This window comes from Somniosus microcephalus, chromosome 5 (genome assembly GCF_052327205.1).
Source record: "Somniosus microcephalus isolate GS21.2 chromosome 5, FLI_Smic_1.0, whole genome shotgun sequence".
In the NCBI taxonomy this organism is placed as follows: domain Eukaryota; kingdom Metazoa; phylum Chordata; class Chondrichthyes; order Squaliformes; family Somniosidae; genus Somniosus; species Somniosus microcephalus.
This window is the reverse complement of record NC_140991.1, coordinates 259287942-259310471: the sequence shown is the minus strand read 5'-3', so window position 1 is coordinate 259310471 and position 22530 is coordinate 259287942. Positions and strand designations below refer to the sequence as shown.

Genomic DNA, 22530 nt, shown 5'->3' with positions numbered 1-22530 from the left:
CGTTGGCTGTATTAAAAAAACCACAAAATTCTTCAATAGAAAGCCAGAGTAACTAGTCAACTTCTTATTTTATTTTGTACAGTAATTAAGGAACCTTGTGTTAAATGTATTAGTGTCTTTTAAATGACATTGTACCTCTAAACAATTGCGAGCTAATTTCAGGATGTGTAGGCCTGGGTTTGTTAAGGGAAGTGAAGTGTCATCTAATGCACATAGACGAAGAGACGCGGGAGGAAGGGAACCAACTAACATTCTTGTCTAATTTGCAAGGCCTGATTGGTCATGTCGCAGCTGTGCCTGGTAATTGTGTAGCAGTCAGATGCTGAAGGGAGTGTGACGGTTTTAGCCTAACACTGTGGGGATCGGGTATCGTCTTTAGGTCTTTAGTGTTATTAGGCAGCCCTGAAATTTGAGACTGAACAGAGTCCATGCAGAAGTGCAGCTCAGGTTTTGTCAGGCTGAACATTGAGGGATTACTTTTTTTTGGGTTCATGACAATAAGATCATTTAATTTTTCACATGTAGAATATTTTAATACCTTTTCTAACGTTCAGGTCTGATGCTCCTTGTGAAATTACGCTTCCCTAAAACTGACACATTTTTGGTACAATCGTATTGGAATAAGTAAGTTCCGCGGGTCATGGTAACCAGAAACCTGGCCCCTTGCTCCCCTCACCCCGCTATCAATCCTTAATTAAAATCCCTAAACTTGAACCTTAACCCGTGTCCTGAAAAGGTTTCTAATTAAGGGGCAGACTTTCCTGGTCCTGTGCCTGGGCATGCCAGAGCAACAAACACAGGAAAATCAGGTGGGGAGGAGTCAACATCTGTAATGGGTCCCACCAGATTTTCCATCTTTCTAATTTAAATGTTCCGGCATTCATTGTGCCCAAGCGATTCAGTACCCCAGGTGCAGGACCAGGAGAATCTGCCCCTAAACGTCAGGTTGTGCACATTAAGACAATAGCAACATAAATGTGCATTTATAAAGTGCCCATAAAGTACACTTCACAAATAGGTGTGGGGAAACAGACTTCAAGCCAGGAAGGGAGAGATTAATCAAATCAACTTTTATTGTCATTGTTAGTGCACAAGTGCAGTACAACGAAATGTAGGCTTGCGGCTCCCGAGAGTGTACATTTGGATTAAGACATTTAAACATTCAACATACATTTGGCTTGTAGTATATTAACATAAATATGACCATAATAAAGTGCATTGGCAGATGTGCAGGCTTTAGAGTTTATTTGTGGCGTTCAGTAGGATGACAGCCCTGGGAAAGAAGCTGTTCCTAAATCTGGTCGTACGGGTGCGAATGTATCTGTAGCGTCTCCCAGATGGTAGGAGGGCGAACAGGCTGTGGCTGGGGTGGGTAGGGTCTTTGATGATGGACCGTGACCTCCGTAGACAGCGTTTCTGGTATATGTGCTCTATGGTCGGTAGCCGGGTGCCGGTAATGCGTTGGGCAGTTTTGACTACCCGCTGCAGGGCTTTCCGGTCATAGTAGCTACAGCTGCCATACCATACTGTGATACAGTTTGTCAGGATGCTCTCTATAGTGCAGCGGTAAAAGTTAGAGAGGATCAGGGGTGACAGATTACATCCCTTCAGCCTCCTTAAGAAATATAGGCGCTGCTGGGCCTTCTTCACCAGAGAGGAGGTGTTGAGGGACCAGGAGAGGTCTTCCGTGATGTGGACTCCGAGGAACTTAAAGCTGTCCACCCTTTCCACCACAGCCCCATTGATGTGGATGGGGGTGTGGCTTCCGCCTTTGGACTTCCTGAAGTCCACAATGATTTATTTTGTTTTCTTGGTGTTAAGGGCCAGGTTGTTATCGGCGCAACCTGATGACTTAGGAGGGGTGACTGAAGACTTGGTCGAAGAGATGGAGGTTAAATTGGTCTTTGGTAGTAGTGTAAAATGGGTGATAATGAATCATCCACTGTTTTACACCCCGACTGATTTTCTTGTTTTTTGACTTCAATGGGTAGGGTGTAAAATACGCTGCCAACTCATTAACGCTTGTTTTGCGTTACCAGCAAAGATCAATTTCACCCCCCCCACCCCCGCCACCCCCACTCCCACACCTCTACAACCAAAGGTGGAGAGAGAAGTGGAGGTCGAGAGGTGTAGAGATGAATTTCCAGAGAATAGGATTAAGGTCCTGAAGGGCTGGCTACCAATGGTGGGGGGAAGGGAATGGGTGGCTCAAGAAGTCAAAGTCAGAAGGTTCACACTTCAATATTACTGCAATTTTCTGTAATATTAGATTTCAGTATCTCTTATGGGGCAGCCACTTGACCTTTTGGGATCTAATTTGCATAATAGCAATTCCACTACTGAGGAACTTGGGGCCACTTAATGAATTGCTAGCATTTTAATTTTACTTCAGCCAACTAAGGTTCTCTTTAAACACACTATTTTCGGGCACTGCAGGGGTTGTGGCCTATTTGTAAACAGATTGCTGAATTATAATTTAAGTACTCTCTGACCCCAGGATGATGAGGCAGAGGTAATGGTGAAAAAAATCCATCAGGTAAAGACAGATATTTAATTCCCTGCAGTTTTAATAAGACCTCAGATAAAATAGACAACTTTTATTAAAATATCATGGCCTAGAAATTGGATAAGGCCCCAAAACAGGCAGGGCACTGCCTAGCGGTATTTGCCTGTGCCTCTTCTAAGTGGTGCAGGCAGTATGCAAAATTTGTGCTACCTGTTCAAGAACATGATTGGAGTGCTGATCTCAGCGCTAAACACGCTGCTGATTAGCTTAGCTCGGGGTGTGTGGGGGTGGGGATGGCAGTGGCAATATCAGATGCTGTCTAATAGCTAATAAAGTTTGGCTTAGGCTCTCTGCACTACTTGATGGGAAGGTGCTTTGTTGCAGAAGCACCTCATTGTCAGTCTGGAGACACAAAGGGCGCAGTAACCAAGAGAAAGACCCAGATGATTTTCCGATGCTGCACAGGAGGCCTTGCTCCGAGGGGTCCAATGAAGGTGGGCTGTCCTTTACCCGCAGGGAGGCAAGAGGCCATCCAAGCGCATCAGCAGGAGGTTATGGAAAGAGTTTGCACAATCCGTCACGGCCGCCAGTGTTGTCCCAAGGACCCGGATCCAGTGCCAAAAAAAGTTTAATGACCTCACACGGCAGGTCAAGGTGAGGGAAGGCTTCAACAAATGCCTTATCCCACCATCTGCACCACAAGCCTCACACACTACTCAATGCACCACACCCCCATCACTCACCTACCAACAATCTCAAGCTATCGCCATTCATACCTCACAACCATAGTTTCACTTCACCCTGCACACTTATCACCGCTGCAACACTCACACCCACATCTCACACCTTGCACACACTGACAGCTATTCAACCATGGCAGGCACATCACCCAAACACATTGCACTATACTCACTGACACACACTTCTCGTTCTCTTGCAGGCAAAGGTGGCACAGAACAGATGTGAGCAACAACAGACCGGAGGCGGCCAAGCCAGGATTGAGACCCTGATCGACCTCTAGGGATCTGTTCTTGAAATTTTTGGAGGGGCAGTGACAGAGTCTGTGTCCAGCGGAGAAGTTGAAACCATTGCTGCTGATGACATCATGGTCATGCCTAATCCTTCTTCTCATATCCCACTTCCCCCTCATCCCTCAATCTCTTCTCACTTACAAGCTGCTGATGGTGTATGCATGGATATCTTGCTTTTCACGGCTCCCTTCAACACAACCCGACTCTTGTGCCTTTCTGCTTTCAGATACCCAAGAAGTGCCACCAACACAGTCTGTTCCTCATCATTATCAGCAAACTGACGGAGCAGACGAGGAAGAAGAAGAGGAAGAAGAAGAAGAGACACTGGCGCTGCATTTGACACTCACAGACACCAGCTCAGAAAATGGCACTGCGCGAGATTTAGAGGGTAGTATAGAGGCGGGATCTGCACGTGGTGAGTCACTGGGCATGAGTAGAATGCAGCCAGGCTGGGGGAAAGGGTAGATTGGTGCCAGCTCCCCGGAGGGTGAGTTCGCACATGAGTTCTGCTCCACAGGACTCAGATGATGACCTCGATGGGGCAGCCTTCAGAAGAAGGGTGCTGGGTATTTACACGGAAATGCTCGGTGCAATGGCAAGCCTGCCAGAGAGCCTCTTGTCAGTGTCAAGGAGCATGGAGGAGTCCAACTCCAACATTGCACGGGACTTTGTGCAGTGCCTGGAAACCATGATTTGCACCATGGAAATGATGGACAACTCCAAGAGAGATTTGTGGACCCACCAATGATGCTGCATGTGATGAGCGATCTTGCAGCTTCCATTGCAGCACAGGCGGAAGTGACCCAAAGTCTCAGTGCTGCAGTGGAAGCTCAGGCTGCTGCCATTATTGCTGGGTTTACAAGTCTCGAAAGGGGCTTGCAGGGTGTTGCAGCAGGCCAGCAATCTGTCCTCCAACAGATTGCTAGGAATGCTGAAACGCCGTCCTGGGGGAGTGGCAGTGATTCTGTGGAGCAAGAACCTGCTGTCCTCTCTCAGGATGACAGCATTCCTACTCCTACCACTGCCACCCCGACATTGCCCTTGCTGCTGCCTATCAGCCAGCCAGCCCAGACTGCCGAGGTGGTGCAGTCTACAGCTGGGCCTTCTAGGTCCAGAGCTGTTCGAGGTTGTCCTGCAAAGCCATCTATAATCTCCCCCACTGAAAATCAGTAGCCTTTCACCAGTCATGCTGCAGCCACTGGGGGAGCACTTCGTAGGAGCACTAGAGTAGGTAAAGACACATGAAAGACAGACACTAAGGGAATGCACAAGGGTGAATAGTTGAGTAGGTTGTGTAGCAGCTTTGTTTGAAGACCTTAAACATGGTGATGGGTTTCTGTGCATGTCTGACATCTGGATAATGTGGGGAGGGGGAGAATCGGATTGAAGGCTGAAAATCACATTCTCTCCAAGACTGTTCAAGTGGAAACCATTCCTGAAATGGTGTTACAACCGGTTCAACCTGAGAAAACCTCTAAGATAACAAGTTGTGCTGAATGCTAGAGAATGACCTAAGGTTTGATCCCTTTTGCTCTCGAAGAATGAGCAGACTGTGCCACCGAGCAGTTGGCTGCAGACCCCTGCTTGTGCCTATTTTGGGTTATGAGATCTGGCTGTACTCTTGGTTGAGACTTTGGGCACTTCACTGCAGAAAGGGAATGGAATTCACTTCTGGAATGGAGTGATCGCCAGAATGGTACTGGGGCTTAAAGGGTTAAATTATGACAACTGGTTGTATAAACTTGGTTTGTATTCCCTTGAGGTTAAAAGATTGAGGAATGATTTAATCAAGGTCTTTAAAATGATTAAGGAATTTGATAAAGTAGATATCGAGAAACTATTCCCTCTGGTGGGGAAATCCAGAACAAGGGGGCATACTCTCAAAATTAGAGCTAGGTCATTCAGGAGTGAAGTCAGGAAGCACTTTTTCCACACACAGGGTAGTGGAAATCTGGAAAACTCCTCCCCCAAAAAACTGTGAATGCTGGGTCAATTGAAATTTTAAAGACTGAGATGAATAGATTTTTGCTGGGGAAGAGTATCCAGGGTAATGGAGCTAAGGCGGATAAATGGGGTTGAGGTACAGATCAGCCAAGATCTAATAGAATGGCGGAACCGTCTTAATGGGCTGAATGGCTGAATCCTGTTCCTATCCCTGGAAAGAAATTGGTATTTTGGATTTTGAACGGGATTGCTCTTCGAAAGACCGGCGCAGACTCGATGGGCCGAATGTCCTCCTTCTGTACCGTACTAGTCTATGATTCTATGAGATTGTCATTGACATTGGATCTTGATAAATGTATGAATTTGGTTTGGGAAGTGTGTTTTGTGGTGGCTCTCATTTCAACTTTGTGCCCAGGAGGATGCTGTAATGATCTGTGCCAGAGGGATGGTATGATGGGAAAATGGTGAGCAACGGGGATCTGAGGTTTCATTCAGTTGAATCGAAGTCTGATGAGGTGCTCTCAGACTCCCCATCCCGAATGTGGATTTGGTGCCTGTCTCCTTCCTCCTTCTCCTCCTCCTCCGGTGGTCCGCAATCCCTGGCGGCAAGGGCTGCGCCCTCATGATGGCCAAGTTGTGAAGCATGCAGCAGACCACCACGAAATGGGACACCCGCTCCGGCGAGTACTAGAGGGCTCCTCCCGAGCAGTCAAGGCAGCGGAACCATTGCTTGAGCACCCCAATGGTCTGCTTGATGACATTTCTCGTGGCAGCATGGCTGTCATTATACGAGTGTTGGGCACGAGTGCTGGGGTTGTGGAGAGGAGTCATCAGCCAGGTACAGAACAGATAGCCCTTTTCTCCGAGCAACCACCTTCGGGTTTGACATGGTGTCTGGAAGATTGCTGGCAAAGCGGACTGGCGCAGGATAAAGCCTTCATCACCGTTGCCAGGATAGCGGGCATTCACCATCATGATGCGCTGTGCATGGTCGTACAACAACTGCACATTGTGTGAGTGGTAGCATTTGCAATTACGGAACAACTCAGCATTGTTACATAGTGCCCGCAAAGTCATGTGTGTGCAGTTGATGGGCATCGCTGGCAAGGCCAGCATTTATTGCCCATCCCTAATTGCCCTTCAGAAGGTGGTGGTGAGCCGCCTTCTTGACCCGTTGCAGTCCGTGTGGTGAAGGTACTCCCACAGTGCTGTTGGGAGGGAGTTCCAGGATTTTGACCCAGCGACGATGAAGGATCGGCGATATACTTCTAAGTCAGGATGGTGTGTGACTTGGAGGGGAACTTGGAGATGGTGGTGTTCCCATGCGCCTGCTGCCCTTGTCCTTCTAGGTGGAAGAGGTCGTGGGTTTGGGAGGTGCTGCCGAAGAAGCCTTGGCAAGTTCCTGCAGTGCATCTTGTAGATGGTACACACTGCAGCCATAGTACGCTGGTGGTGGAGGGAGTGAATGTTTAAGGTGGTGGATGAGGTGCCAATCAAGTGGGCTGCTTTGTCCTGGATGGTGTCGAACTTCTTGAGTATTGTTGGAGCTGCAATCATTCAGGCAATTGGAGAGCATTCCATCACACTCCTTGTGCCTTGTAGATGGTGGAAAGGCTTTGGGGAGTCAGGAGGTGAGACACTCGCCACAAAACACCCAGCCTCTGACCTGCTCTTGTTGCCACAGTATTTATGTGGCTGGTCCAGTTAAGTTTCTGGTCAATGGTGATCCCCCAGGATGTTGATGGTGGGGGATTCAGTGATGGTAATACCGTTGAATGTCAAGGGGAGGTGGTTAGACTCTCGCTTGTTGGAGATAGTCATTGCCTGGCACTTCTGTGGCATGAATGCTACCTGCCACTTATCAGCCCAAGCCTAAACATCGTCCAGGTCTTGTTGCATGCGGGCATAGACTGCTTCATTATCTGAGGAGTTGTGAATGGCGCTGAACACTGTGCAGTCATCAGCGAACATCCCCATTTCTAACCTTATGTTGGAGGGAAGTTCATTGGTGAAGCAGCTGAAGATGGTTGGGCCTAGGACACTGCCCTGAGGAACTCCTGCAGCAATGTCCTGGGGCTGTGATGATTGACCTCCAACCACCACAACCATCTTCCTTTGTGCTAGGTATGACTCCAGCCAGTGGAGCATTTTCCCCCCCAATTCCCATTGACTTCAGTTTTACTAGGGCTCCTTGATGCCACACTCGGTCAAATGCTTGTCAAGGGCAGTCACTCTCGCCTCACCTCTGGAATTCAGCTCCTTTGTCCATGTTTGGACCAAGGCTGTAATGAGGTCGGCAGCCAAGTGGTCTTGGCGGAACCCAAACTGGGCATCAGTGAGCAGGTTATTGGTGAGTAGGTACCGCTTGATAGCACTGTCAATGACACCTTCCATCACTTTGCTGATGATTGAGAGTAGACTGATGGGACTGTAATTGGCCGGGTTGGATTTGTCCTGCTTTTTGTGGACAGGACATACCTGGGCAGTTTTCCACATTGTCGGATAGATGCCAGTGTTGTAGCTGTACTGGAACAGCTTGGCTAGAGGCACGGCTAGTTCTGGAGCACAAGTCTTCAGCACGGTAACTGGGATGTTGTCGGGGCCCATAGCCTTTGCTGTATCCAGTGCGCTCAGTCATTTCTTGATATCACGTGGAGTGAATTGAATTGGCTGAAGATTGGCTTCTGTGATGGCGGAGACCTCAGGAGTAGACTGATATGGATCATCCACTCGGCATTTCTCCCTATGATACTCGCGTGCGAGGGGGACTGTAAGTAGAGCCCCCATGACTGAGCAAGTGGTGTGAGCGGAAGCCTTTATATGAGAATGAAGGTATTCTCCACTTACAGCAACATTCCCTGTGACCTCAGCAACTTCAACCAAGTTTAGAAAGCTGCAAGAATTACAGAAACTTAGACAGAGACAATAGAACTGAAAAAGAGTGTCAGCTGCAAGTTGTTGTTAATGATCCCTTTAAATAGTGGTGCTGGGGGTTCCTGCCTGCTGCTGAATGCTTGGTCAGCTGGTCGTGATTAAGAGAGGGCGGTAAGTGGAGAGGCGACGGCGAAAATGGCAGATCGTGTGTCAAATCAATGTTGCACACTCATTGGCATCACGATCTGCTCATTTCCATTCCTGCAGCGAGCGCAGGCAACGGCAGCGCTGCCGACCTACCCAAAATGGCGGCCGCTGCGGGACCTGCTGGAAATGGGTGGAAGCGAGTCGGCCGCCATTTTTTCTTCAAAACGGGCCTTAACTGCCGGCACTAAACCCCCGAATTTCTAGGCCGATGGGACTTTTTCAGCCACTATGCAAAATATCATGAAGTTGTAGGAACGTGGGTTCCTAACTAAAAGACTGAGTTCTACTCAGGCGATCAAACAAAATGAACTTTAATGAAACAAACAGGTTTTAACAAGAAACTGCAGGATAACATCGAATGTAGGTCTGCTCTCTTTGGAGGCTCCACGAGGACTGCCCCTGCAGTCCTGTGGCTGACGGCGTGACGTCATCACGTTTTAGCCGCGCTGTTAAAGTAACCACGCTCTGTACCGTTAAACATCATAAATAAAGATACAGACTCAGGCTGTAGCTAACATGTTGTTAAAGGAATTATATACAAACAATCTGAGTCCTTTGGTGACTCCGCCACATGCGCCCCCCCAGAATTGTCTTTAACAGCAAAAGTGAGGCATCGAGGAGGCCTGACAAGTTTGTCCGAGCGACTTCAGTAACCCTGCAGAGGAAGCTGATGGACGGTGGTCAAGCTGGCAGGCGGTTGTGGTTGAGCTGGCGTGGCGAGTGTGGTCGAGCTGGCGGGCGGCTGTGGTTGATCTGGCACAGCGGCTGCGGGCGGTCGGCCATGTTTCGGCGGTTGAGCAATGACGACTGGGCGGTCCAGGTCCAAGTGAGCCGGCTTCAACCGGTCCACCGAAATGTGATCCGGCTTTCCTCCGATGTCGACCGAAAAGGATTTGTCTCCTGATTCGATGACGCGAAAAGGACCAGTGTAAGGGGGCTTGAGCGGATCCCGGTGAGCGTTGTGGCGGATAAATACGCACTCGGCGTTCTTCAGCTTCGCTGGCACGTGGGAGCTCTGTAGGCCGTGATTTGATGTAGGCACTGGAGCGAAGCATCTGGCCGCTTCCTGGTGGCTGACGAGTTGCTGGGAGGTGGACCATGGCTCTGTGGGAGAAGGGAGGAAATTCCCTGGTACTCGAAGCGGCTGGCCATAAACGAGTTCTGCCGAGGACGATTGCAGATCTTCTTTGGGCGCCGTACGAAGACCCAAAAGGACCCATGGGAGTCTGTCCACCCATCCCGCACCTTGAAGACTGGCCCGTAGGGCGGCTTTAAGCGACCTGTGGAATCGCTCGCACAGGCCGTTCGCCTGTGGATGATAGGTGGTGGTGCGATGAAGTTTGGTGCCGAGCCCCTGAGCTACAGCGTTCCAGAGCTCCGAGGAAAATTGTGGCCCACGATCGGAGGAGATGTCCGCCAGTTCCCCGAAACGAGCAACCCAACAGGAGATGAAAGCTCTAGCGACGTCTGCCGAAGTGGTGGCAACCAAAGGAATTGCCTCTGGCCACCTAGTGGTGCAGTCCACCATGGTGAGGAGATGCGTATAACCATGGGAAGGCGGAAGTGGCCCCACAAGGTCCACATGCACGTGGTCGAAACGACACTCCGGAAAAGCGAACGTAGCCACTGGAGCTTTTACATGACGCTGGACCTTGGCCTTCTGGCAGACCACGCAGGTGTTGGCCCAGTCACGGACATCGAGGTGCATACCCTTCCAGACGAACTTCGCCGATATTAGCCGTTGTGAAGCCTTCATACCAGGGTGCGACAACCCGTGTATGGCGTCAAACACCTTCCGGCGCCATGCGACTGGCACGATAGGTCGGGGAACGCCCATGGAGACGTCGCAAAGGAGCGTGGTGCCTGCGGCCTGGAAACTGATGTCGGTCGCTTGGAAACTAGAGGGGACGGTTCTGTATGATTGGACCTCTGGGTCCAAGGCCTGATCCGCAGCCATGAGGGCGTAGTCAATCCCAAGGTGAACCGCATGGACCGTCGCGTGGGAGAGGCAATCCGCTACAAGGTTGTCTTTACCAGACACATGTTGAATGTCCGTGGTAAATTCAGAAATAAACGTCAGGTGACGTTGTTGACGAGCTGACCACGGTTCGGCGGTCTTGGCCATGGCGAACATTAGAGGCTTGTGGTCGACAAAAGCCATGAAGGGACGTCCTTCTAATAAGAACCGGAAAGGGCGAATGGCTAGAAAAAGGGCCAGCAACTCCCAATCGAAGGTGCTGTATTTTCTTTCATTTTTCCGTAGTTGATGGCTGAAAAACGCCAGCGGTTGCCACGTGCCGTTCACCCACTGCTCCTGCACTGCGCCGATGGCGTAGTCTGACGCGTCTGTGGTAAGGGCGATGATGGCACCTGGCAGTGGGTGCGCCAGCATGGTCGCGTTGGCCAAGGCGCTCTTGGTGTTGATGAATGCCTGGTCCATCTCGGCCGTCCAGCTGATTGGATCCTTACCGGACTTGCCCTTGAGGGCCCCGTACAAAGGCTGCATAAGCTGAGCCACCTTAGGGACGAATCGGTGATAGAAATTGACCATCCCAAGGAACTCTTGCAGGGCCTTGACGGTTGGCGGGCGCAGGAAAGAGGTAACAGCTTCCACCTTCGTCAGTAAGGGGATGGCGCCATAGAGTCATAGAGTTATACAGCACAGAAAGAGGCCCTTCGGCCCATCGCGTCCGCGCCGGCCATCAAGCCCTGTCTAATCTAATCCCATTTTCCAGCATTTGGTCCGTAGCCTTGTATGCTATGGCATTTCAAGTGCTCATCCAAATGCTTCTTGAATGTTGTGCGGGTTCCTGCCTCTACCACCCTTTCAGGCAGTGAGTTCCAGATTCCAACCACCCTCTGGGTGAAAAAGTTTTTCCTCAAATCCCCTCTAAACCTTCTGCCCCTTACCTTGAATCTATGCCCCCTTGTTATTGACCCCTCTACTAAGGGAAAAAGTTCCTTTCTATCCACCCTATCTATGCCCCTCTTAATTTTGTATACCTCAATCAGGTCCCCCCTCAGCCTTCTCTGCTCCAAGGAAAACAACCCCAGCCTGTCCAGTCTTTCTTCATAGCTGAAGCGCTCCAGCCCAGGTAACATCCTGGTAAATCTCCTCTGCACCCTCTCCAAAGCAATCACATCCTTCCTATAGTGTGGCGACCAGAACTGCACACAATACTCCAGCTGTGGCCTTACCAGCGTTTTGTACAGCTCCATCATAACCTCCCTGCTCTTATATTCTATGCCTCGGCTAATGAAGGCAAGTATCCCATATGCCTTTTTAACCACCTTATCCACCTGTTCTGCTGCCTTCAGGGATCTATGTACATGCACACCAAGGTCCCTCTGATCCTCTGTCTTTCCTAGGGTCTTACCATTCATTGTGTATTCCCTTGCCTTGTTAGTCCGTCCAAAATGCATCACCTCACACTTTTCAGGGTTAAATTCCATTTGCCACTGTTCTGCCCATCTGACCAACCCATCTATATCGTCCTATAGCCTGAGGCTTCCCGCCTCGCTATTTACCACCTCACCAATTTTTGTGTCATCTGCGAACTTACTGATCATACCTTTTACATTCACATCCAAATCATTAATGTAGACCACAAACAGCAAGGGACCCAGCACCGATCCCTGCGGTACCCCACTGGACACAGGCTTCCAGTCACAAAAACAACCATCGACCATCACCCTCTGCCTTCTGCCACTAAGCCAGTTTTGGATCCAATGTGCCAAGGCACCCTGGATCCCATGGGCTCTTACCTTCCTGACCAGCCTCCTATGCGGGACTTTATCAAAAGCCTTACTGAAATCCATGTAAACCACATCCACTGCACTACCCTCATCCACACACCTAGTCACCCCCTCGAAAAATTCAATCAAATTGGTCAGACATGATCTTCCCTTGACAAAGCCATGCTGGCTATTCCTAATTAATCCCTGCCTCTCCAAGTGGAGACCAATTCTGTCCCTCAGAATTTTTTCCAATAATTTCCCTACCACTGATGTTAGGCTCACTGGCCTGTAATTCCCTGGTTTATCCCTACTACCCTTCTTGAATAATGGTACTACATTAGCTGTTCTCCAGTCCTCTGGCACATCCCCTGTGGCCAGAGAGGTTCTGAAAATTTGTGTCAGAGCCCCTGCAATCTCCTCCTTTGCCTCACATAGTAGCCTGGGATACATCTCGTCTGGGCCTGGGGATTTATCCACTTTTAAGCCTGCTAAAGCCGCTAGTACCTCCTCCCTCTCGATGCTAATATGTTCAAGTATATCGCAGTCCCCCTGCCCGATTTCTATGTCCACATCGTCCTTCTCCATAGTGAACGCCATCTGATGTTATGCGGTGTCCCAAGAAATCGATCCGCTGCAGTCCGAACTCGCACTTGCCCGGGTTGATGATCAAACCATGCTGACTGAGGCGTGTAAAGAGGGTACGCAAATGGCAGATGTGCTCTTCCTTGCTAGCGCTGGCGATGAGAATGTCGTTGAGGTAGACGAAGATGAAGTTTAGGACTCGGAGCACGGAGTCCGTCGAGCACTGGAAAGCCTGTGCTGCGTTCTTCAAGCCAAACGGCATGCGCAGGAACTCAAAAAGGCCGAAAGGGGTGATGACTGCGGTTTTCGGGACGTCTTGCGGGTACACGGAAACCTGGTGATACCCCCGGACGAAGTCGACTTTTGAAAAGATAGAATTTCCTGCCAAATGGGCCGAGAAATCCTGAATATGCGGGATCGGGTACCGATCAGGAGTAGTGGCATCGTTCAGGCGTCGGTAGTCACCGCATGGCTGCCAGCCGCCGCCTGGTTTCGGACCAATGTAGAGAGGCGAAGACCAGGGACTATTCGACTGGCGAATAATCCCCAGCCGCTCCATCGTATCGAACTCCGCTTTTGCAGCCACGAGCTTGCTGGGTTCAAGCCTTCTAGCCCGTGCATAAACCGGGGAGCCAGTAGTGGTGATATGATGTTCAACACCATGCTTCGTGGCCGAGGATGAGAAAGTGGGCCTGGTCAGCTCTGGGAACTCTCCAAGGAGCTGAGTGAAGTCATCCAGCGATGGGAACGCGCAGGCGATAGAGCGCGACACGGCGGTACCGTGGTGGCATGGAATCGAGTGGAAGGTGGCCGCGTTGATTAACCGGCAGTGCCGGACATCGACGAGGAGGCCGTTGGCACACAGAAAATCCGCCCCTAGGATGGCCTGCGAGACTGTGGCCGTGATGAATCCCCAATGGAAGCGCTGACCGCCGAAACACACTTGGACCCGCCGCTTTCGGAAAGTTCGAATGGCTGCGCCATTAGCCGCCACAAGGGAAAAGCCGTGGTCCCCAGCTTGCATATCGAGATTTGACGCAGGTAGGATGTTACACTGTGCCCCGGTGTCACAAAGGAAACGTCGACCCGATAGGGAATCGGTGATGTAAAGAAGTTTCCCCAAAGATCCGATGGCCATCGCAGCCGCGGAGCGCCCGTTAGACCCGGTCCTCCTTCGCCAGGAACGCTGCAGGAGTTTTGGGGGTTTTTTGGGTGAAAAGCTGCAGGGAGAGCGGCAGCATCATGCTCTCGCGCCAAAACGGGCGTGGTAGGAGCACCAGCCCGCTGCAAGAGGAGCTGGAGCCGCGTCTGTGGGGGATGGGCGTCTCGTGGCAGCGCAGCACTGCTGGGTTACTGTGAAAATCTTATCTGTTTCAGCAGACAGCTCGGCGCAGTCTGTGACCTCGGACCTGGCTAGGGCAGTCTGTACCTGCTCCGGCAGTTGGCAGAGGAATAGCTCCCGGAAGAGGAAGCATTCCGGTTCGGCACCTAAGAGCGTGAGCATTTGGCTCATGAGCTCGGATGGTTTGGAGTCCCCGAGGCCGGGCATAGCGAGGAGCCGGCGAGCGCGTTCTGACTTCGAGAGCCTGAGACTTGTAGCAACCGCGCCTTTAACGTATCATACTTGCGGTCAGTAGGAGGACTACCGAGGAGGCTGATGATCCTCGAGGCAGTGGCGCTATCGAAGGTGGAGACCACGTAGTAATAACGGATCTGATCCGCGACGATGTTCCTGATGGCGAACTGAGCTTCAGCCTGGATAAACCACGCGGCTGGTTGTTGCTTCCAGAACTGTGGCAATTTCAGAGTCACGGCGTTCGTTTCCATGCTGAAGATCTTCCGCGAAAACCGTTCGCGAAAGTCGGGGTCACCAATGTAGGAACGTGGGTTCCTAACTAAAAGACTGAGTTCTACTCAGGCGATCAAACAAAACGAACTTTAATGAAACAAACAGGTTTTAACAAGAAACTGCAGGATAACATCGAATGTAGGTCTGCTCTCTTTGGAGGTTCCACGAGGACTGCTCTGCAGTCCCGTGGCTGACGTCATGACGTCATCACGTTTTCCTGCCAGTGGGGAATCACGTGATGAACGGCGTGACGTCATCACGTTTTAGCCGCGCTGTTAAAGTAACCATGCTCTGTACAGTTAAACAGCATAAATAAAGATACAGACTCAGGCTGTAGCTAACATGTTGTTAAAGAAATTATATACAAACGATCTGAGTCCTTTGGTGGCTCCGCCACAAAGTATTAATGAAAAGTAATTTAGCAGTGGTAATTCTGACCACTGATCTCCCTAAATTGGAAATTATGTGTAATATAATGCTTACATCATCAGCTATCTTCATTGCCAAGCCATTAAATATGTCATAGTTCAAAGGAAAAGCACAGTAAATTGTGTATAAATAAAATAGTGTGCTTTTTGTCTAAGTAAATCTGCCCCTTTTGATCCTTTGAATTTCTAGAGCATCTTGCAAATTTTTAAAGTGGCCACATTTCCTGTTGAGCACCATCCCATCCCATTTATTTTTAATGTTAATTTAGAATATTATAAAGTGTGAAACACCATATAATTGTCTTTAGTTTGCAATTCTTCTGGAGCAAGCCCTGAATTTTTACAGCAATGACACTGTGCTTTGCTAAGGGTTGATTTAATTTGGCCAGTTAAATTTTGGAGACAAGATGGAGAACAGTATTTTATTGACACAGAACAGTTGAGCAGCAGCAGCAGCAGGTACGGTATATGCAAATCTTACACTCAGCCTGCTCTTGTCATCATGGTAATATGATGGAGTGCAATTCCCTCATCTGCCTCACATTTCTAAACACTGTAGTCAGAGCAAGCCAATTAGAAGCTGTTGTATGCCTGACTTGTGTACCCTATCTGTGCTTCATTGTTAAAAAGAGTGTAATTCAGTCTAGAAGCTGCACAGGTCTTGAGGAGAGAACAGAAATAAAGCACCAGAAGTGAAGAGCTTTAACACAAAGGAAATGTTGTTCTGAAGGAGCAGAGCACAGGAACAGATCCAGACGACATGATATTATATTTATTCAGGTAGGCACTGTTCTGCTTTACATTCAGACACCTATGGGCGGCAGGCATTTATTTTACATAATTTATTCTTGTGTAAATTGACTTGAGTTGTAAGCTAGAGTGGCAGAAATATAATATTGGGCAAACAAAATCAGCAATAGTGGGACTGACTAACAAACATTTCATCAGACTGGAACTAATCAATAACCTTCGTCACTCAGCTCCTTTGCCTGACGACTTGAATCGTAGCTGTAAATTTTATACTTAGGGGTTTAAGATGCTGATATAAGAGGATTTGTTTTGCTTCGCTCTATTCAAATGATGAAGCGGTATCGGCTGTGGGAGAAGCCAAACTGATACCAAGAGCCAAGGGTACTTTGCTGTTATACATTTTCTCTCTGCCCCGTTTGATCAGGGGTTTGACAAAGGGGTCTTCACAGAGTCCAGAAACAGGTAATACAGACCAACAAACTTCAACAAGAAGCTTTTCAGAACATTTATGGCGCTGATACAATAGAATTTGCTTTTGCTTTTCTCTATTCCAATGATGAAGTAGTACCGGTTGTGAAAGGTGACAAACTGAACCCAAGAGCCAGGGTTACTTTGCTGTTACAAATGTTCTCTCTTCCCAGTTTAATTAGACCTGTTTGGCAGTAATCTCAGCCTTATCTTGTTCATGCAGCTTATTCTTTTAGATTAAATATGTGCTTGCAATAAATGAGGACCAGGTAAGGTGGAAGACATAATTCAATATTTTTTGAGCGCCTGCTGCTTTAGGTTAATAACTGTTTGACAACAGATGATATTCTTATTTACTATCAGCTGTGTAAGGCCAGGACTTGGGTTTTACTTATTCACTTCCAGACAGAAATGTACGCAAAAGAGATATTGATAATTGATTAATTTATGAAGGAATGATTGGCCCACCCATCCTCACAATCAGAATGTGCAGTCTGAAAAAAACAGTAGAGGGATTTTCACCTAATTATAGCCTTGTTTAACGCCTAAAAACTGGATGGTAACAAGACAAAAATCGCATGGAAAACAACCACTGGTTGTCTGCCTGTTTTGATTTTTGGACGGATCACAATTTAAATGGCTGATGCTCCCACCGGAAAAAGATAGGGGTCTAATGAATCTATGCAAATCGGGTCAATTGATTGTGCCAGCACTCCCAATGCCATTTCCGTCTCTACGCACGTTGCTACCATAAACCATGGTCAGTACAAGTCAGGAGGCTGCCATTTCCAGCGATATTTAAAGGGATCCTCAGATGATCTTAGGAAAACACTGGTAAGTTTTGAAAGATGTTTCGCTTATTACGTTGTGGTTTCTTTGGCCGTACGTAGACCATTTCAAAGTGCTTGCAGTGACTGTAGAATGTTCTGAACTCTTAAGGGGCTTCTGGCAATGCACTTTTTCTTCATGGGGTCCTTCTGGCAATTCCACTCTGGTAAGAGGAGGAGGAGCAGCTGCGGGAGGAAGGAGTAAACAGAGCTGCCGCTGCAGGAAGGGCAAGGAGCTCTAATTTTAAGGTTATGCCCCCTTGTACTGAATTCCCCCACCAGAGGAAATAATTTCTTTATAGCTAAACTATCAAATTCTTTTGTCATTTTAAACATCTTAATTAGTTCACCCCTCAACCGTCTAAACTCAAGAGAATAAAAGCCAAGTTTATGCAGCCTTAACACTTCTAGCCCCGGTATCATTCTGGTGAATCTACACTATACTCCATCCAAGGCCAATATATCCTTTCTGAGGTGCCCAAAACAGTACAACTGAAGCTTAACTTCCTCACTTTCTGTTCCAGACCCTTTGAAATAAAGAACAACATTCCAGTAGCTTTTTTGATTACTTTTTGTACCTGTGCACTATCTTTTAGTTATTTATGTACATGGACACCCAAATCTCTTTCCTCATCCACAGTTCCTAATCTCTCACCATTAAGAAAATATTCAACTTTCTTTCTTGAATCCAAAGTGGATGACTTTACATCTTCTCACGTTGAACTCCTTCTGCCACAATCTTGCCCACTCACTTAATGGGCAGAATTTTCATTCAGGAGTTTGGTTGGAGGCGGGACTACAACTTTCGGGGTTGTGGTCTAGCCTCCATCGAGATACGGCCAATCCACGCGATTTTAACTTGATTGACCTTGTTGAGCCTGCCCAGTGGGCTCAGCAGGCCAATTAAGGGCCACCCGGCAACAGGTGACGTCACAGACTGAAATTTCATCTGTCAAGAGGTTTTGACAGATAAAATATCAGTGTTTGAAAGCTGTTTGAAGCTGTCAAACACTGACAGTCTTACTTCTAACCTGAGTCCTTCTCCACAGACCCAGTTAGAAATCTCTCCTGCACAGAAAGCTGCAGGCTGTCACTTTTGACAGTTCGCAGCCATTCTGCTTTCTGTGCCGGTGAGATGAGGGACTCCCGAGACCTAAAGGAAGGCAGGCTGAAAAGGTAAGAAAAGGTATGTAAAACTTCTTTAATCACTTTAGACACACCAAACACACTTACCTTTGCACTCATGCACACATCACTCACCTGAACACTGACATCTCGACCCCTCCAAGTCCTTCAACCCGACGGCCCACCTCCTCTAACTTGACGTGGTTTGGAGCAGTCGGGAATCCCACACTTCAACCTTAAAAATAGTGATTAGGCTAAAAACTGCCTGTTAACTATCTGTTAACAGGCAGTTAATTGGCACTAATTCCTTCCCGCCTCGGGTAGGTGGGTCCCAGTGCGGGGCGGGTACCCACCTCCTTTGAAACTGGCATGGAGGCGGGTTTGGGTGCAGGATGGGGTCGGGACCCCTGATTTCGGGATTTTAACCCCCCACACGCCTCCAATCCCGACTCCACGGCCCAATGAAAATCCTGCCCAATCTGTCTATGTCCCTGTGTAACTTCCTGCTCCCATCTACATAACTTACTGTGATTCCTAACTTAGTGTCATTTGAAAACTTGGATATACATCTCTCTATTCCTTCTTCCAAGTCATTAATATATATAGTGAAAAATGAAGGCCCCATTACAGATCCCTTATTATATCCCGCAAATCAGAGTACATTCCCTTTATTCCCTACTCTGTCTCCTGGGACACAAGGAAGGGAAGGATTGATAGCTCTGGGGCTAAAGGAGGATGCTGCAGGATTGTGTAGAAAGGAAGAGAGATGTGAAGGATAGTCTTACCTTTACAGTCTTGGTGAGGTCACTAGATTTCTTCCCAGGTTACGGGAACAATGCTAGTGGCATTAACGAGTGGCTCGTGCTCTTCCACCTTTCTCCATTACTGCTAACCCATTTGTTTGGATAACTGTCGACCATCGGAAGGGAAGAGGACCAGCTTCTCACTTACTCTATGAGCACCTCCACGGCTGCATTGGAGAATTTGGGGCCTTGTATGAAGTAATGCTGCCTGTTGCTCCAGAAAATCACTTTCCAGTAACCATTATTGAAATGTGCACCTCCCTTTTAAGGGGCTGCCAATTGTTAAACTGCTATAGAGAGCACGATTAGCACTGGCAGCTTGCTGATTACATTTAAATGAGAGACAACAAGGAAAATTACTTTCGCCTCACACCGACTATATCGAGCAGTCCGGTGTATGTGCCATACAAAAATCCACCCCAGTGTGTTTCAAATAAAATTCTTCTGTCTACCTCAGGTTTTTCTCACAATGACTCAAAAATGCTGTCACTCGAAATTATTTTAACTTTGTTCTCTCCCCCCCAAAAAAATTTTGGAGAAGCACAGCTGGGAATTAATTTTTTACTTGTTTATCTAGTGTGAAACATTGCTACATCAAATATAGGACAAGTAAGAGGCAGAGCCATTTTCTGTCTACTCTTTACTAAATGGGAGAAAGAAAACCTGCCTGGGGAATACTTTTACTACAAAGTGTTCCTCCACACGAATTATTAAAATACAAATCCAAGAGCTTGGAGAAAGCCTTAATTTTAATGACCATTTTTTCTAAATGTGATCTGCCATTTTGAGTCAAAATAAGAACAACAACTTGCATTTATATAGTGCCTGTAATTTAGTAAAATGTCCCAAGGTGCTTCACAGGAACATTATCAAACAAAATTTGACACAGAGCCACATAAGGAGATATTAGGACAGGAAGAGGTAAGTTTTAAGGAGGGTCTTAAAGGAGGAGAGAGAGGTAGAGAGGCAGAGAGGTTTAGGGAATGAATTCCAGAGCTTAGGGCCTAGGCAACAGAAGGCATGGTCACCAATGGGGAAGTGATTAAAATCTGGCTTTGCAAGTGGCTAGAATTGGAGGAGTGCAGTGATCTTGTAGGGCTGGAGGAGGTTACAGAGATAGGGAGGGGTGAAGCCATGGAGAGATTTGTAATCAAAGATGAGAATTTTAAAATCGAGTTGTTGCCAGACCAGGATCCAATGTAGATCAACAAGCACAGGGCTGATGGGTCTCTGCTTACATTTGGTCTTGTTCTGACTTATGATACCCTTGTATCCTAGAATAGGTCTGTTAACACAAAGTGGATATCAGCACTTTGGAGAGGTCTGCCTGTTGATCTGGGATTTAACCCAGTAAAGCCGACATCTGTCATTTGTGCAGCAGCAAACGATTTCCAGTATCTTCACCTTAGCTAGTATCCCAGTTGGTGGAAATCCCCCCCCCAAAAAATTCATGGATGAGAAATGGCCATTCAGCCTACTGAAGCTGATCATTCCAGCGCATTACCTGCCCCACCATGATATCTAATTGTGTTTTGAATAAATCCAATGTTTTTACCACTGTGTCTTTGCTTGATTGATTATTTCAAACATCTATATCTCTTTGAATAAAGAAGTTATTTCCTGGTATCTTCTAAATTTATTTGTGGCTAAATTCCATTTATCTCCTCTTTCTTGCTGTATTTGCAGATCTAATTTGTGCTTACCTTTTCTATACCATTGAATATTTTATATACATCGATGAGGCCTCTCCTTAACCGCCTTCTCCCTAGGTGGTGAAGCTTGAGCTTCTCTAGTCTCTCCTTGAAGTACATCCTCTTTACCTTTTAGAGGTAAATTTTACTTTTGGGTGCAAAAGTAGGATTTTCCACCCATTAAAATGAATGGACTGCTTGCAATCACATCTGTACTTGGGTTCAAGGGAAGAGAATCCATTTTCATATGACTTTTTGAAAATTCTTCAGTTTATTTAAAGATGGTGGCATTGTCCTGTAAACATTTAAAGAGGTTTTCAGTCTTTCACAAACCTAAGATAGAACAAAAACAAATCTTTCAGAATCCTTTGCAGTTTGACTTGCTTTGCATGTTTGTTTCTAACGTAGAATGACGTAGCCCAATAGTTAATGGGATGAATTCTAGAAGTGCCCATTGCAAATATGAAACAATTCTCTCTTGTTTTCTTTCTTCTTCTTTCAAACTTCTCTTTCCTCCTTTAAGCTGCTCCTTAAAACCTACCTCTTCGACCAAGCTTTTGGTCATCTGCCCTAACATCTCCTTATATGGCTCGGTGCCATTTTTTTTTGTGATAACACTCCTGCGAAGCGCCTTGGGACATTTTATTACGTTAAAGGCAGTATATAAATATAAGTTGTTGTTTTGATCTGGTGTCTGGCTCTTTAAATCAAGCGCAATATTTAAGAATTCAAAAGGCATCTGCACTACCCCAACCTTTGTCATGACATATGTTGTGAAGCTTGTCATTATGTTTTCCCTGGTAACAGGCGTGAAAGGAAGTATAAGACACAATTTCAAATATATACAATCTTTGTGTTTGGCTCAGTTATAGCTATGACAGCCTATTATAGTTGAATTAGCTGACAGTTATGAATTTCTATCAAGCCTTGGCAATCAGTCGAGGGCTAGAAAATTGAGTGAACTGAGAAGAACCCTTTGAGTGGGGCTAAATCAAACACATTGAAATCTTCACAGAAAGTCAGGTAGATTCACTCAGCTCCTGCAGCTTGTACAGGAGACCAGAAGAAGGGAAACTGCATAAATAGAAGCTATTTTTAGAGGAACAGGTTAGTGTTTAGATTGCAATCTTTTGTTGTTTTCCCTTTTAAGAAGATAGCTAATAGAATTTCTACCAGGGAAAATATATATTGTTATATATTTGCTTGTTCTTTCTTTAATAAAGTTGCTTAATTATTTAAAACTAGAACAAGATCTGATGTGATGCTCTATCGCTTATGGATACTTGATGGTGATTACAGGGCAAGAGTACAATCGGAGGAATTAGATAAAATTATAAACTGTGAGAGTGAATCTTAAGCAGTTTGTGACAATTAGGGCTGATTTCTTGATCAGTTGCTCTTGGTGAGGAGTGGTGTTCACAGGGAAAACACAAGCCCACAGTCTCTGACTTTCTGTCCATTTAAATAAATGGATGGGAAACCAGGGGCTCAGAGGCTGATGATTTCCCGACCGGCATTCCCTGCAAGCAGTGCTCTTTGTCAGGAGCACTAGATCAGAGAATCGACCCTGTTATCTAACCTCAAGATTAGATTAAAAATCACTCACTGGTATTTTTCAAACAGACGCCATTGATCTTCTGCCGTAGCTTTATTATGTTGAGTGCAGCTTTTGCTGACGCAGCTGCCGATGCTCATACTGACTGTCAA

The 22530-nt window shown here is 47.2% G+C and overlaps 1 protein-coding gene across 3 annotated transcripts in view; it reads left to right on the top strand.

The window, feature by feature from the left end:
* Positions 1-15709: 15709 nt before the first annotated feature.
* ripor2 (RHO family interacting cell polarization regulator 2) overlaps positions 15710-22530 on the top strand; it is a 212418-nt gene continuing 205597 nt past the window's right edge. For all 3 annotated transcript variants that reach the window (XM_085988863.1, XM_085988860.1, XM_085988861.1), the window contains exon 1: positions 15710-15939. In XM_085988863.1, the coding sequence (XP_085844989.1) occupies positions 15920-15939 (20 nt within the window). In that variant the 5' untranslated portion in view covers positions 15710-15919. The remainder of the gene's footprint in view (positions 15940-22530) is intronic.